Source organism: Peromyscus californicus, unplaced genomic scaffold (assembly GCF_007827085.1).
Source record: "Peromyscus californicus insignis strain IS unplaced genomic scaffold, ASM782708v3 Scaffold_24__1_contigs__length_46423439, whole genome shotgun sequence".
NCBI classification, from domain to species: domain Eukaryota; kingdom Metazoa; phylum Chordata; class Mammalia; order Rodentia; family Cricetidae; genus Peromyscus; species Peromyscus californicus.
Window position 1 is genome coordinate 2,144,619 of NW_026294535.1, and position 12,884 is coordinate 2,157,502.

Below are 12,884 nucleotides of genomic sequence, written 5' to 3' on the forward strand. Positions count from 1 at the left end.
AACTAGTCCAACATTCCTAATTCCAGCCTCTGCAATGTCTTAGGACAGGGATTCATTGTGGTCAGATTCTTTGTAACAGTGTAATAATGATGGCTTTTTTTTTTTTAATTTTCACATCAGATTCTCATTTCCATCTAATATTCTTTCCTAGTTTCTTCCTTTTCTGAGCCTTTACCAGAACCTTCCATTGAACTCTTTGTACAGCATTCAAGCCTTTCTAACATGTTCTTCCAAATTCTTCTAACCTCTTCTAGTCACCCAGTTCCAAAGCTGTCTCTCCATTTTCAGATACAGTCACAGTAAACAACCCTACTAATGGTACCAATTTTCTGTGTCAGTCTGCTCATAGTTACTATGATGAAATACCTGGGGCAGCCTAACTCTACAGAGGAAATAGATTCCTTTAGCCCTGGAGATTAAAGAGTAAGGCTCTAGTGAGGACCACATGGCATGTTTCAGAAGCATGTGTGCAAGGAGGAAGGGCCACATTTCAAAGCAGAAAGCCAGAGTGAGCTCTCCCTGGCTTGTAACATCTTGCTCTCCTGCAAGCTCGAGGCTGTCAGCAGAGTTACCTTGATGCCCTTGGGAACAGCTCCTCGGTGAACCTGAGAACCTCCCAGTTGCCTCAGCTCTCAAAGGTCAGCTCACCACCTCTTGCCACCACCACACTAGGGATCGTGCTTTAACACAGGAAACCTTAGAGAATGCACAGAGTGCAGCACAGTCTATTCAACACAGGAGACGGTGAATGCACTCACCTGTCCGGACCCTCCCCTGCCCCAGGTGCTTGGCTCATGCTTCACTGCTCAGCCTGCCCACTTTTCTGTCCTCTTGCTGTTCCATGGAGATTGGCCCTGACACTCCCTACCCCCTTTCTACAACTGTTTATAGACTTCCAGTGCTGATCTAACTCAGAGGACATGACTTCCTCTCCCTCTTGTCCATCTTCCTCCTAGCAGCTGCCAAACATGCCGCTTGCCTGTCCGGTTGTTTTTCTTTCGGACTCTAATAAATTGTCCTTGGACTTCAGAGAAAAGGAAGAAAGGGAGAGGGAGAAAAAGAAAAGAGAAGGAAACAAACTTCTAAAGAGGATGCATTGTAGATAGTGCTCAAGACAGGCAGAACTTAATGTAGCACGTGGCCTCAGGGTGTGGCTCATGGGTGGAGCATGTGCTTGGCCACAGACTCAATCTCTAGCACCAAGGGACAGTAACAGATCATTAGCTTTGGTGATATTGTAGTGGAAGTTATGTCTAACTAGTTACTACATGTAGTAACAATTACCTTATTAAGTCTAACTCATGCATACCCAAAGGAGACTGGCCTGGAGTGCTCTGTTTGAGCAATTACAATAAAAGCCATGGAAAGGGCTGACCCAGGTTGTACTAGTCTAGGGACTTATAGAAGAGATACTATGGTACAAAGAGAAACTAGATACAACTTAGCAAAAAATTGTTGAGGGATAATGTGAGGGGCAATGCATGTGCCATTTGGGAGTGACGTGCAACAACCAAGTAATCAAGAGCCGGGCAGTGGTGGCGCACACCTTCAATCCCAGCACTCAGGAGACAGAGGCAGGCGGATCTCTGTGAGTTCGAGGCCAGCCTGAACTATAGAACGAGTTCCAGGAAAGGTGCAAAGCTACACAGAGAAACCCTGTCTTGAAAAACCAAATAAAAACAAAACAAAAAAAACGAAAAACCAAAGTAGTCAAATCCTTAAGAAACCCAGGAAAGGAGCTAACATACTTTTGCATGCTAATCTTTGTCTGTAGATTGTGCACACTGGATGTTAAGGTATCTCCTGTAGAAATCACTGCAGTAGAAATCATCTATCATGTGCCTCATTCTTCTAGAAATAAGAAATAAACCCAGTAGAATTAACTCAATCAAATAAGAATGTATTGTGCAATTACCTTATCCCTTATGTTAGCCCCACCCTTCTAGAGATGTTTATAAACTTACAAGCATTTGGGTAGTTTGTCTGACATTTTTTTCTCTGTGTTTTAATTTATGGCTGTATTTCCAATCGCTGTACTTTCTGATACACTCACTATAGAAAAAGAGAGATGGGAAGGGAACCGTTAGTTCAATAGATTAAATAAATGCTATATGTATATAGTCTGAATAGGTGCACAGTAAATCATTCTCCAACTTGTCATGTGCTTCATTTCCTAGCACAAGGACTCATTCTTCATATAGAAGGCACTTGCTATGGTTTGGGTGCAGTTTTTCCTCCATGAACACATGTTAGAAATGTGATGTCCCCAAGTGGCAGTGGTGGGTGATGATGTGGAACCTTTAGATGTATTGCCCCATGGAGAGTCCACAGGTCACTGGGGCACTGCCTCAGCAGGGTTAAGGAGTTCCTACGGGGCCTTTAGCTCTCACAAAGCAAATGGAGCTGGCCTGACCTTTCCTCAAATCACTGGCTCCCACAAACACCCTGCCTCTGTGACACTATCCCCACTAGGCCCTCACCAGAAGTAGAGCCAGTGGGTAGGATCACCTGATCTTGGGCGTTGAATCTCCAAAACTGTAAACTAGATAAAGCGGTTTTCTTTGGAAAGTTAGCATGCCTTGGGTCTTTTCTTATAGGAACAGAAAATAGAACAATACATCATTTAATGAAAATTACTTGGAGTTATTCATTTTCCCATCTAAATCAATAAATATTTATTGGACACTTATAATATTCCAGATACTGAGAAGAGACTAATAAAGAAAGGGGGGGAACTGTCCCTATAGAACTTACCTTTTAAAAAAGATATAAGCATTGAGCTTAAGAGAGAAATGCTGAGAAAGGAAGACACACCCTAGAACATGGGCGCATGCTTCTTAAGAATCACAGAGTGGGGCTGGAGAGATGGCTCAGAGGTTAAGAGCATCGACCACTCTTCCAGAGGTCCTGAGTTCAATTCCCAGCACCCACATGGTGGCTCACAACCATCTGTAATGAGATCTAGCGCCCTCTTCTGTATACATAATAAATAAATAAATCTTTAAAAAAAAGCTGGAGTGGATTAACAGTGGTGTTCTTTAAAAAAAAAAAAAAAGAATCACAGAGTGTACAGAAAGAGGCACAGCAAACATTGGCTGTGCCGAGTGGTTAGAGCATGAGAAGGACTGTAGAGGACTGGTAGTGGGGATGGGAAAGGAGGAGTGAAGTAGTCGGAGGAGCTCGGGACAGTATCTCCAAGGAACACTCGAACAGAGACCTGCAGAAAGTGTGCGTAGACGTGTGTGTTCTAGTGCAGCTGGCGTAGAGAAGAATCACTGAGGGTGAAGAAAGGGCATCTCTTCCCCAAATGCTTGGGTCTAAAAGTGTTTCAGATTTATAATGTTTTGAGTTTGGGGGCTAGCTGCATAGATTACACAGTAAGATATCTTACAATGGGACCCAGCTGTAAATAGGAAATTCTTTCATGTTCCATATACACCTTATACCCTAGCTTGAAGACACTTTACACATTTTTAGCACACCTCACTTAACCCATCACATGAAATTCATTTCCCTTGTCACATGGAATTTCTATTTATGGCATATTTCAGTACTCAAAGGTTTCAGGTTTTGGAGTTAGGAATATTCAACCTGAAATAGCCATTTTTAATATAAAATTAAACAACAAAAAAACAGAAGTACAGATTTTTAAAAAGTAAATGCTGAATATGCTGCTAGACTTAAAAGAATTAAGTCAGTTTTTGGGGCTACTAAAGACGCAAAGCGTGGGCATTGGCGCATATGGGAGAGGGACGTGTGGAATGTTGGTTCTTAAACACCATCCACTTTCTCTCCTCCCCCTTCTCTTCCTGTCCTGAAACTGTCCAGCTAGGCTAGACTGGCTGGCCAGTAGGCCCCGGAATCCTCCCCCAGTGCTAGCATTACAAGCCGACAGCCCACACCTGGATCTCCCATGGTTTCTGAGTATTGAAGTCAGGTCCTCATGCTTACACAGAAAGCACTCCACTGGCTTCACCACTCCTCTTGGCTTTGGAGGAAGTCTTGCTGTGTCCCTGAAACAGACCTTGTGCTCTTGGCCTCCTCCCTGAGCCTTCCATGTGCTTGTGGGTGCTGCCGTTCCCAGCCAGAAAGAGAAACCTGATAGGGACTTGTAAATTAATTTTGCTGGGCACCAGAAGCACTGCAGGAGTTGAGATACCAGGTGATATGGGAAAGACGTGGTTCGTCCAAACAGAACCTTACTACACACATGAGCTTATCTGAGGTCTGCTTGATAATGATGATGATGATGACGGTTTATTTCATTTTATTTGGAAGCTAACATTATTTTGTTACTCTTGTAAAATTAAGTGTAGTTTCTTCTAAGACTGACCAGTTGCATGGTACCGTTCTCCCGTACCCCAGGACCCTCAATTGATGATGGTTGTTTTCACTTATGCCGTCAGGTTTTACCGCCATTGAGGGACGTGACAAACCGACCTGAAGTTGGCTCAACTGTGAGGAATAAGCTGGTGCGCCTCATGACACACGTTGACCTTGGAGTCAAGCAGATTGCTGCGGAGTTCCTTTTTGTCCTTTGCAAAGAGAGAGGTAGGTTCAGCTCTCTTTGCCGTGGTTTTTTATCTTTTGGAGGAAGTCGGAGAATCTCCTGTTGGTTGTAGCATTTGATTCCACTCTGCAGAGCTGAGTGCTTACCTGTGATTACAGCGGCTGTGCAGTTCACAGGCAGTAGTAATCAGACAGCATTGTTAGGTGCTCCCCACGTTCCTTAGGATGTGCACAGACATACTTCCCAAACACACAAGCATCCACACCCAGACCTTGTAGCATCTCGGGCCTGGAAACCATTGTACGAGGTCTGCTGCTGTTCTAGTGACCAGGTGCAGTTCTTGGTCGGTTCCTGGCCTTCCTCCTAAGAGTTTTCTTCCCTGAGCTCCACAGGCTGTAGAGTCACAGGATGGTAACTGTATAACATACTGCATAGAAGTCCAAAAGTCTAGTAAGGTATGGCTTTACCCTTGAGATAACAGCAATATATTTCTTCTTGTTTATTAATAGCTTTGTACAAAAAATCACATCTAAGTAGATTTTTATTTCACTTTTTAAAGAACCCCAGTTTTATGAGATAGTTCAGTTCTCTCAAAAAAATTTATTCATTTGTTCATTTATTTATTAATTTTTCAGTGCTGGGAGTTGAATTTAGGGTCTCATACATGCTAGGCAATTGCCCTACCACTGAGCAGTCTTCCCAGCCCTCAAAATCTTAAATCTTCTGTATTCTTAAACCTTATTTCTGACTTTTTAGTTCAATCACTTAAGTTCCTATAGGGATGGTACATTATTAGCAACATAATTGAAGTGTTGTTCTAATGTTGATGACAGCTTTTAGAAATGACAGGTGTCATGTGCCTGACATCCTGTGCCTAAACACACTTAATCCCATAAGGACACTCTTAAGGTAATACTGCTTCAATTTCACCTTCTTGAACTATTACCTTCTTCCATGATTTGAAAGAAGATTGATTTCCATCTTGTCATCAGATAGTTAACCGTAGTTCTTACATGTATTGTCAAAATAGTGGCTGATTGTGTCTGTTTTTCTTAGATCAAAAATGAGCTGTTGTGGAGGCTGGGGAGACGGGCTAGAAGGCAAAATGCTTGCAAAAGAGTCTGAACTGAAGGCAGGCAGGCAGGCGGGCGGGCGGGCGGGCAGGCGAGCCACGCTTGGTAGCACACACTTGTAACCCCAGTGGAGACGCAGAGACGGAAGGGTCCCTCAGAGAAGGATCCCTGCAGCTTGTTGGCCAGACAGTTCAGCTTGGTTTTCAGTCTTCAGGCCAATGAGAGACCCTCCCTCAGCAGATAGTGGACAGCGTTCCAAAAGAAAGACACCTGTAGGTGTCCTCTAGCTGCCACATGCTCATGCACACACATTTACACCTGTTTTTAAAAGTGTGTGTGTGCGTGTGCGTGTGCGTGTGCGTGTGTGTGTGTGTGTGTGTGTACATTAATCTAAACCAACATACATGTGACCCATTGACTTAAAAATGGGTGGCAGAGCTGGGGAGGTGTGCAGCCTGAGAACTGTAGTTGAGATCCTCAGAACTCAGGTAAAGCCGAGCACAGGCAAGCATGTCTGTAACCCAGTGCACCCTTAGCGAGCTGGGAGGTGGAGGTGAGATCGACAGTCTTGGGAGGGTAGAGGGCCAGCCGCCTGCTTACCCAGCTGTAAATGAGAGCCTTCAAACCTACCTGAGGCTGCTCTTGCCCTTACACATGTGTGCTGTGGCACACTTGCCTATACCCCCCCCCACACACACACATGAAGGTATTAGTACTGCTGTTACTTTTGACTAAGAAGATTGCTAGTTCTGTATAGATATTTTTTTACAATCAACACACATTTCTTGTATACTTTTTAAAAACTCATATATGAACTGGGCGGTGGTGGCGCACGTCTTTAATCCCAGTACTCAGGAGGCAGAGGCAGGTGGATCACTGAGTTCAAGACCAGCCTGGTCTACAGAGTGAGTTCCAGGACAGCCATAGTTACACAGAAAAACCAAAAATAAATAAATGGATAAATAAAACAGATAGATAAAAATTCTTCTATGACTATATATCTAAGGACAGTCTCACCTTACCACCGATGATGAGTCAGTGAATAGCAAATGTGACACATACCTTTGCAAGTGAATTCTGTCAGTGACTTTCATTTGAGGTAGTTGGCACTGCTCCTCCTAGGGTATCTAGTACCTGGGAAGTTTTATAACACAACTGAACTCAGACCTAGGCCAGCTTAGCACAGTAATGTTTGTGGGGTTTGGTTCTTTTTTTTTTAATTAAATTTTGAAACTTGTGTTTGTGGTCATGTGATTTGTCTTTTCGATTACTAGAAATGTGTAAATGTATTGGCGTGAAACCCCTTCCTTTGAGAGCTCCTGAGATGGTTCTTGAGCTGCAGCCCCTGAGTTTGATCATGGAATCGACATGGTAGAGGCAAAGATCCGAGTATTAAGGTTGTCCTCTGACCTCCATATATGTGCAGGCACACACACAAACTAATTAAACAAATAAGTAAATGTGATGAATATTTTTAAATTCATCCATCCAGAAGGTGTTTTTAAGCTAGACACAGAAGTGCACAAGACGGTCAGGCTTTCACCCTCATGTTATTTACTTATGCAAACACCTACAGAGCCAGGCTGGTCATAATGAAAGTAAGACATGCAGTCTACATGTAAAATGGACACTTTCCAATAGTTTGTTGCTTGGAGAACAGGGCTGGAGGGGCAAGGGACTGTAAGGATTGGAAAGGAGGTACTGCCATTAAGAAATTGTAGACTATCAAATAACTTCCTTTTTGTTATTGAAAATAGATTCTTCTCTCATACAGTACATCCTGACCATAGTTTTCCCTCCCTCCACTCCTCCCTGCTTCCCATCTCCTCCCCTCTCCCCCAGATTCACTCGCTCTCCAGCTCTCATCAGAAAAGAGGAGGCCTGGAAGAGACAGCCACCAAACACGCCAAAACAAAACACGGCACGAGGCAGCCCAACAGAAGAGCCCCAAGAGCAGGCAAATCAGCAACACACCAGCTTCCACAGTTAGGAGTCGCACAAAAATGTCAGGCTGATAGTCACACCATATACACAGGACCTGGTGCAAACCCCTGCAGGTCCTATGCTTCCTGCTTCAGTCCCTTGAACCTGCTTAGTTGATTCAGTGGGCCATGTTTTCCTGGTGTCCTCCATCCTCTGACTCCTATAATCTTTCCGTCCCCCTTTCCGTGGGATTCCCTAAGTGGCAAGGGAAGGGACTTGATGGAGAACTCTGATTGAGACTCTCTCTGCACAATGTCTGGCTGTGGGTCTCTGCTCCCGCTCCCATCTGCTGCCAGAGGAAGCCTCTCTGGTAATGACTGGATAAGGCGCTGATCTATGAGTATAGCAGAATATCATTAGGAGTCTTTTTTTTTTTTTTTTTTTTTTTTTTGACCAGTCATGTTAGGCCATCCGGTTCCTGGCCATCCAAGCAGTGTTGAACATGGGCTCCCTCTTGTGGAGTGGGCCTCAAGTTAAGTCAGACATTGGTTGGACACTCCCACAAGTTCTGCAGCACATTGCCCCAGCACATCTTGCAGGCAGGACAGATTGTTGGTCAAAGGCTGGTTGGTATCCAGGTTTCTCTTTCTGTAGCCTGAAGAGTACCTTCCTGCACCAAAGAGACTAGAACATAGGGGTGAAGGCTCCGTTTGGGCAACAGCTCGACCTCGCTGCATTCAATGAACTGTGCAGATGTTGTCTTTGGCAATGGGGCCTTGCTGCCAGTTTGTGGAGAGTGACTCATCTGGGATCTCCACGGGAATCCCTTGGCTAACAACTCAACCAAATACAACCCAGTCCTGCCACTGGAAGCCTTTCCTTTTCACAAAAGATGGCCAGTTTAGACTTGGGATCCTCTATCACTTGGAGTCCTCACTAGGTCACTCACAGGTTCCAGGAAGTTTCCATACCACACCCCAGATGCCCCCTAATTCCAGCTGTCTCTCCCCATGGTCTTGGACAGTTTTATTGGTTTCCTTTAACTTTTTTTTCTTGGCTTTCTTTAAGGGATTTATCCATTTCCTCCAGTTGTTTGTCTTCCTGGCTTTCTTTAAGGGATTTATTAATTTCCTCTGTAAGAACCTCTGTCATCCTCATATAGTTGGTTTTAAGGTCTTTTTCTTGTGCTTGGCTGTGTTGGAATATTGAGGGCCTGTTGTGGTAGGACAGATGGGGTCTAGTGGGGACATATTGTCCTGGCTGTTACTGTGTTCTTATGCTGGCATCTAGGCATCTCAACTTGGGGTGATTGCAGACCTAGGAGCTGATTTCTGGGTTTACCTTTGTTGGGTGGGTGCTTTGTTCTTTGGTTTCTGTTTCCTGTCTGGATTTTCCGAGTGTGTTGCCTGTTTTACTGGCTTGTCCAGCTAGTGCATTCACAGGGAGTGCCTGCTGGTCTTGGAGGCTGGGGATGGCAGGGACAGGTTAGGGGAGGGAGGTCAAGAGTCATGGTCTGTGGGCTCCACAGGAGGCATGGACGCTGGGGTGGGAAGCCACAGCTGGTATTCTATTGCAGGGCTAGGGACGAGCCTGAGGGGTTGGGTCTGGGGTAACAGAGAGCGGAGAAGGTCTGTAGCAGATCAGATAACTTTCAAACAGTCAAAGGAGCTAAAATGTCTCAACTTAGGAAAGCTAACTTGAACGTGAAGGTACTGTGATCTGTGTTCAGACCACAGAGTAGAACAGTGAGCAGCAGTCAGAAGCAGGACACAGAGGGTAAAGTCAGGCATGGAAGGAACACCAGCTGTCTTAAGTATCGTCTGTGCCAGGGCCGCCCACCTCTCCAGCCAACAGGAGCCAGCATGCTAACTTGAGGTCATGCCACCAACTTGTGTTGGACTGTGACAAAACTAAAATTGTATTATCCTCCACAGAGTCAGTGCTTTCTGGAAATAATGCTAAGCAAAAAACCCTAAATTCAGAAAAACAAACACTGCTATGTATTGTCTCTCATATGTGAAGTCTAAATGAGAGAGAGAATATGAATCATAAATACAGAAGGGGGACCATGAGAAGGGAGGACAAGGGAGTACCTGGGTATGGAATACGTGAAGGCAGGAGGGAAGGCTGTCTATCAGGGAAAGAGGAAACCAGCAAGAAGGGGGCAAGTGGGATGGAGGAGGTGGGTGAGTAGGAACCAACCATAATGGCATATGTGTGGAAAATACCATAAAGAAGCTTTCACTTTGCATGCTAACATGTTAATAAGCATTTTCTAAAAATAGTAATTTTCAAACGACTTTCTTCTGGCTCCCTAAAATAGTTTACCTAGCTTAACCAAAAGAAAGTGACTTGTGAAACGGCGCACTGCTTGCAGTCCGTGGCAGGCACAGAGGTGGGGCTGAACTACAGCAGTGCATCCAGCCTGAAGCCCGGTGCCTGGAGCTCACACGTTCACTTCTCCTTGGCCTCCATCCTAGTATCGACCACAGGCAGCTCTCGAGCTTGCTGCCAAACTGCCCTCTGCCGTTGACATTCCCCTTCCCCTGAGGTGGTCCTCTCTGTCCCTCGGGTGGGTTTTTGAGTTCTCCTCCTGTCTCTTTGTTCACCTGTCCAGAGTCTTTCCCACCTTGGCATCTTAGAAGACTGACTGTTTGCCTGTCCCAGGATCCCCACTGTCCAGGGAGACGCTGCCTTGCCTCAGTCAGCCTTCCCTTCCCAGTTCCAGGAGGACATGCTCCCACTGCCACCGTGCCCACTCTCAGCACGCTCCTGACTTTCTCACAGCTGCCTTCGTCTCCGGGCTGAAGTTGGCTGCACTGTCTCCGGTGCCCATACTCCTCAACCTTCTGTGTCCTTTGCTCACTTCCTCTGTGAAGGCACCATTCTCTAAAGTGCCCTACCTACTTTCTCTACGTGTCACACCAACTGCGTCTTACAGATTCTGCTTCCTCAATACTGTTTTTTGTTTTTCTCCCAGTCTGTTTCCACACCACTTCTTGTTAAATGACTTTAAAATCATTTTCTGAAAATATTAAAATAGTCAGACCTCCTGTTTCTATTCAGACTTTTTTATCTTCCAGGTGGCTATCAGAGGGCTTGTTATAAAATGAGGACTCAAACTTGTCATTGTCTTCGTGTAAATTTGTGGTGATGTCTCATTACTTACCTGAGGAAATCGAAATCTTGCTCCCACCCACTTGCCTCTGTAACGTTTACTTCTGCTAATGTGCCTCCCTTCCTGTTCGTACATGCTGATGCTTTAGTGTTGCCCCTTGTCAACATGCTAAGCTTGTCCTTGAAGATCAGTGTGGACATCATCTCTGAGGAATTCTCTGGCCATTTAAGCAAAGTTGATGGTTCTCCATTGTGCCATTTTTTTTAAAGATTCATTTATTTATTATGTATACAGAAGAGGGTGCCAGATCTCATTACAGATGGTTGTGAGCCACCATGTGGGTGCTGGGAATTGAACTCAGGACCTCTGGGAGAGCAGTCGGTGCTCTTAACCTCTGAGCCATCTCTCCAGCCCCCATTGTGCCATTTTTACTCACTTGTTTTCAAGCTTCCCCATTTGTTATACTTTAGCTCTGTGGAGCTTGCATTCCCAACATCAGGTTTCTCTAGGTTGGAGATATTATATCTTACAGATAGCAATTGTTCCATAAATGTTAACTAAAAGAGCAAACATTTGTGTTGCTTATGAATTCAGTCTAGTGGGCATGCGATCTTGTGCAGTCCCCCACAGTGAGGAGTAACTTCCTAAAGAGAAGGTTGTGTTTGCCACAGTGGCAGCCTAGAGGAAGGACTTTGGATAAGCAGTCAGAGGATGGGAACTAGTTACAGAGAAAGACATTTCAGGATCTGAGGCATGCAGAGTAGAAGAGAGCTTTAGAGAAGAAAACAGACTGTGAGACAATGAGCTTTTAGACCCGTGGTTGGGGTTTGAGCCTGTAGGGGAAGCAGGAGAGGCAACCTCCAGGAAGGTAACACAGCCATGTTTGTACTGAATGAAGCATGTGCTGGGCAGCTGTGGAGACATAGAAATGGAACTGGAAAGGAGTACTAGTTGGAGTTGTTGCTCGTCTGCATTTCTAGAAGCCACAGATTTGACTGGATGGAAAGAGTCCCCCTGGGAAGGGACGGTGGTCTCTGGGTGTGCTTCCTCTCGGTAACAGGGTGGGAGCTCTGCCCCGTGGTAAGATGGTAGAGCTCACATCTGGGCAGGCAGTGCAGGCACGCTAGTGCCCGCTGTGGGGCTGCATTCCTCTAGCATCCTGGCTTCAGCTTGCTGAGACTGTTGGATTTCCGCAGCATCTTCATGTTAGTAACAAAAACAGTCACTGTGACAAAGAGCAAGTGCCGTGTGTGTGTGTTTGTGTGTGTGTGTGTGTGTGTGTGTGTGTGTCTTTTCCATCGTAGCCGAGTTCCGTCGTCTTCCTCTTCTGGCACCGTGTCCAGCAGGAACTCTTTAGTGTCGCTCTTTAGTGTATTGTAACACTGCAGTAAAGGTAACTGAAGGCTTCTCCAGCACTCCTCTCTGCTAGGAGTCTGTATCCACTTGTTCCCTTTCTTTGCTTCCCAGTTTTTAGTTATTTAAAAACTTAACGAGATTTCATTTAACCCAATTTATTTTGGAGGCAATAATATGTCTTAAATCATCTCTGTAACCTGTTTCTCACAGAATTGGCATATCGTTCCAGTAGAAGATCAGTAAACATTGTTTCTATTACAGTAGCAGGGCCGTTGTTATCAGCCGGCTTCCGGAGGGTTTCTGCGCAGAAAGAAAGCACTTGCTGGCCTCGTGTTTACTTCTCTCTAACCTCTCCTGGTCTTCCCCGGCCTTTGGGACCTCAGACCGTTCTAGCCTTGGGCCATTTTGTGTCATCTTTTTTATTTTATTTGCATGAGTATTTTGCCTACGTGTATGTCTGTGCACCACTGCCATGACTGGTGGAGGCCAGAAGAAGAAAATGGATCCTTTAGAACTGGAGTTACAGACAGTTAGGAACTGCCATCTGGAATTGAACTCCTGTCCTCTGAAAGAGCAACCAGTGCTCCTAACCACTGAGCCATCTTTCTAGTCCCTTTTGTGTCGCTCTTTAGTGTATTTAAACCATTTATTCATATTGTTCAATTTAGGCTTTAAATTTTTTAGTAAATGTCACTTTTCTGACACCACTAAACATCCATATTTACTTTTTAAAAAGCCTGAGGATAGGGTATAACTCAGTGGTCATCTGTGAGTCCCATGTTCATTTTCCAGCCTATACACACCAATAAAAATAAACATTAGCAGTAATGCTTATGTTAAAAGCATCAGTGTTCTGAGGGCTTAGATCTGTGGTCCTTGATCATCAGTGGATTTGTATCCGCTG

At 44.9% G+C, this 12,884-nt stretch overlaps 1 protein-coding gene across 9 annotated transcripts in view; it reads left to right on the plus strand.

Annotated features, from left to right (window-relative positions):
- Nucleotides 1–12,884, plus strand: part of Ric8b (RIC8 guanine nucleotide exchange factor B) — a 107,079-nt gene that overhangs the window by 62,366 nt on the left and 31,829 nt on the right. For all 9 annotated transcript variants that reach the window (XR_008221574.1, XR_008221576.1, XR_008221577.1 and 6 more), the window contains exon 7: nt 4,407–4,551. Coding sequence is in view for 5 of the 9 variants with exons in the window: in XM_052752927.1 (XP_052608887.1) it covers nt 4,407–4,551 (145 nt within the window). In the remaining 4 variants the exon portion in view is untranslated. The remainder of the gene's footprint in view (nt 1–4,406; nt 4,552–12,884) is intronic.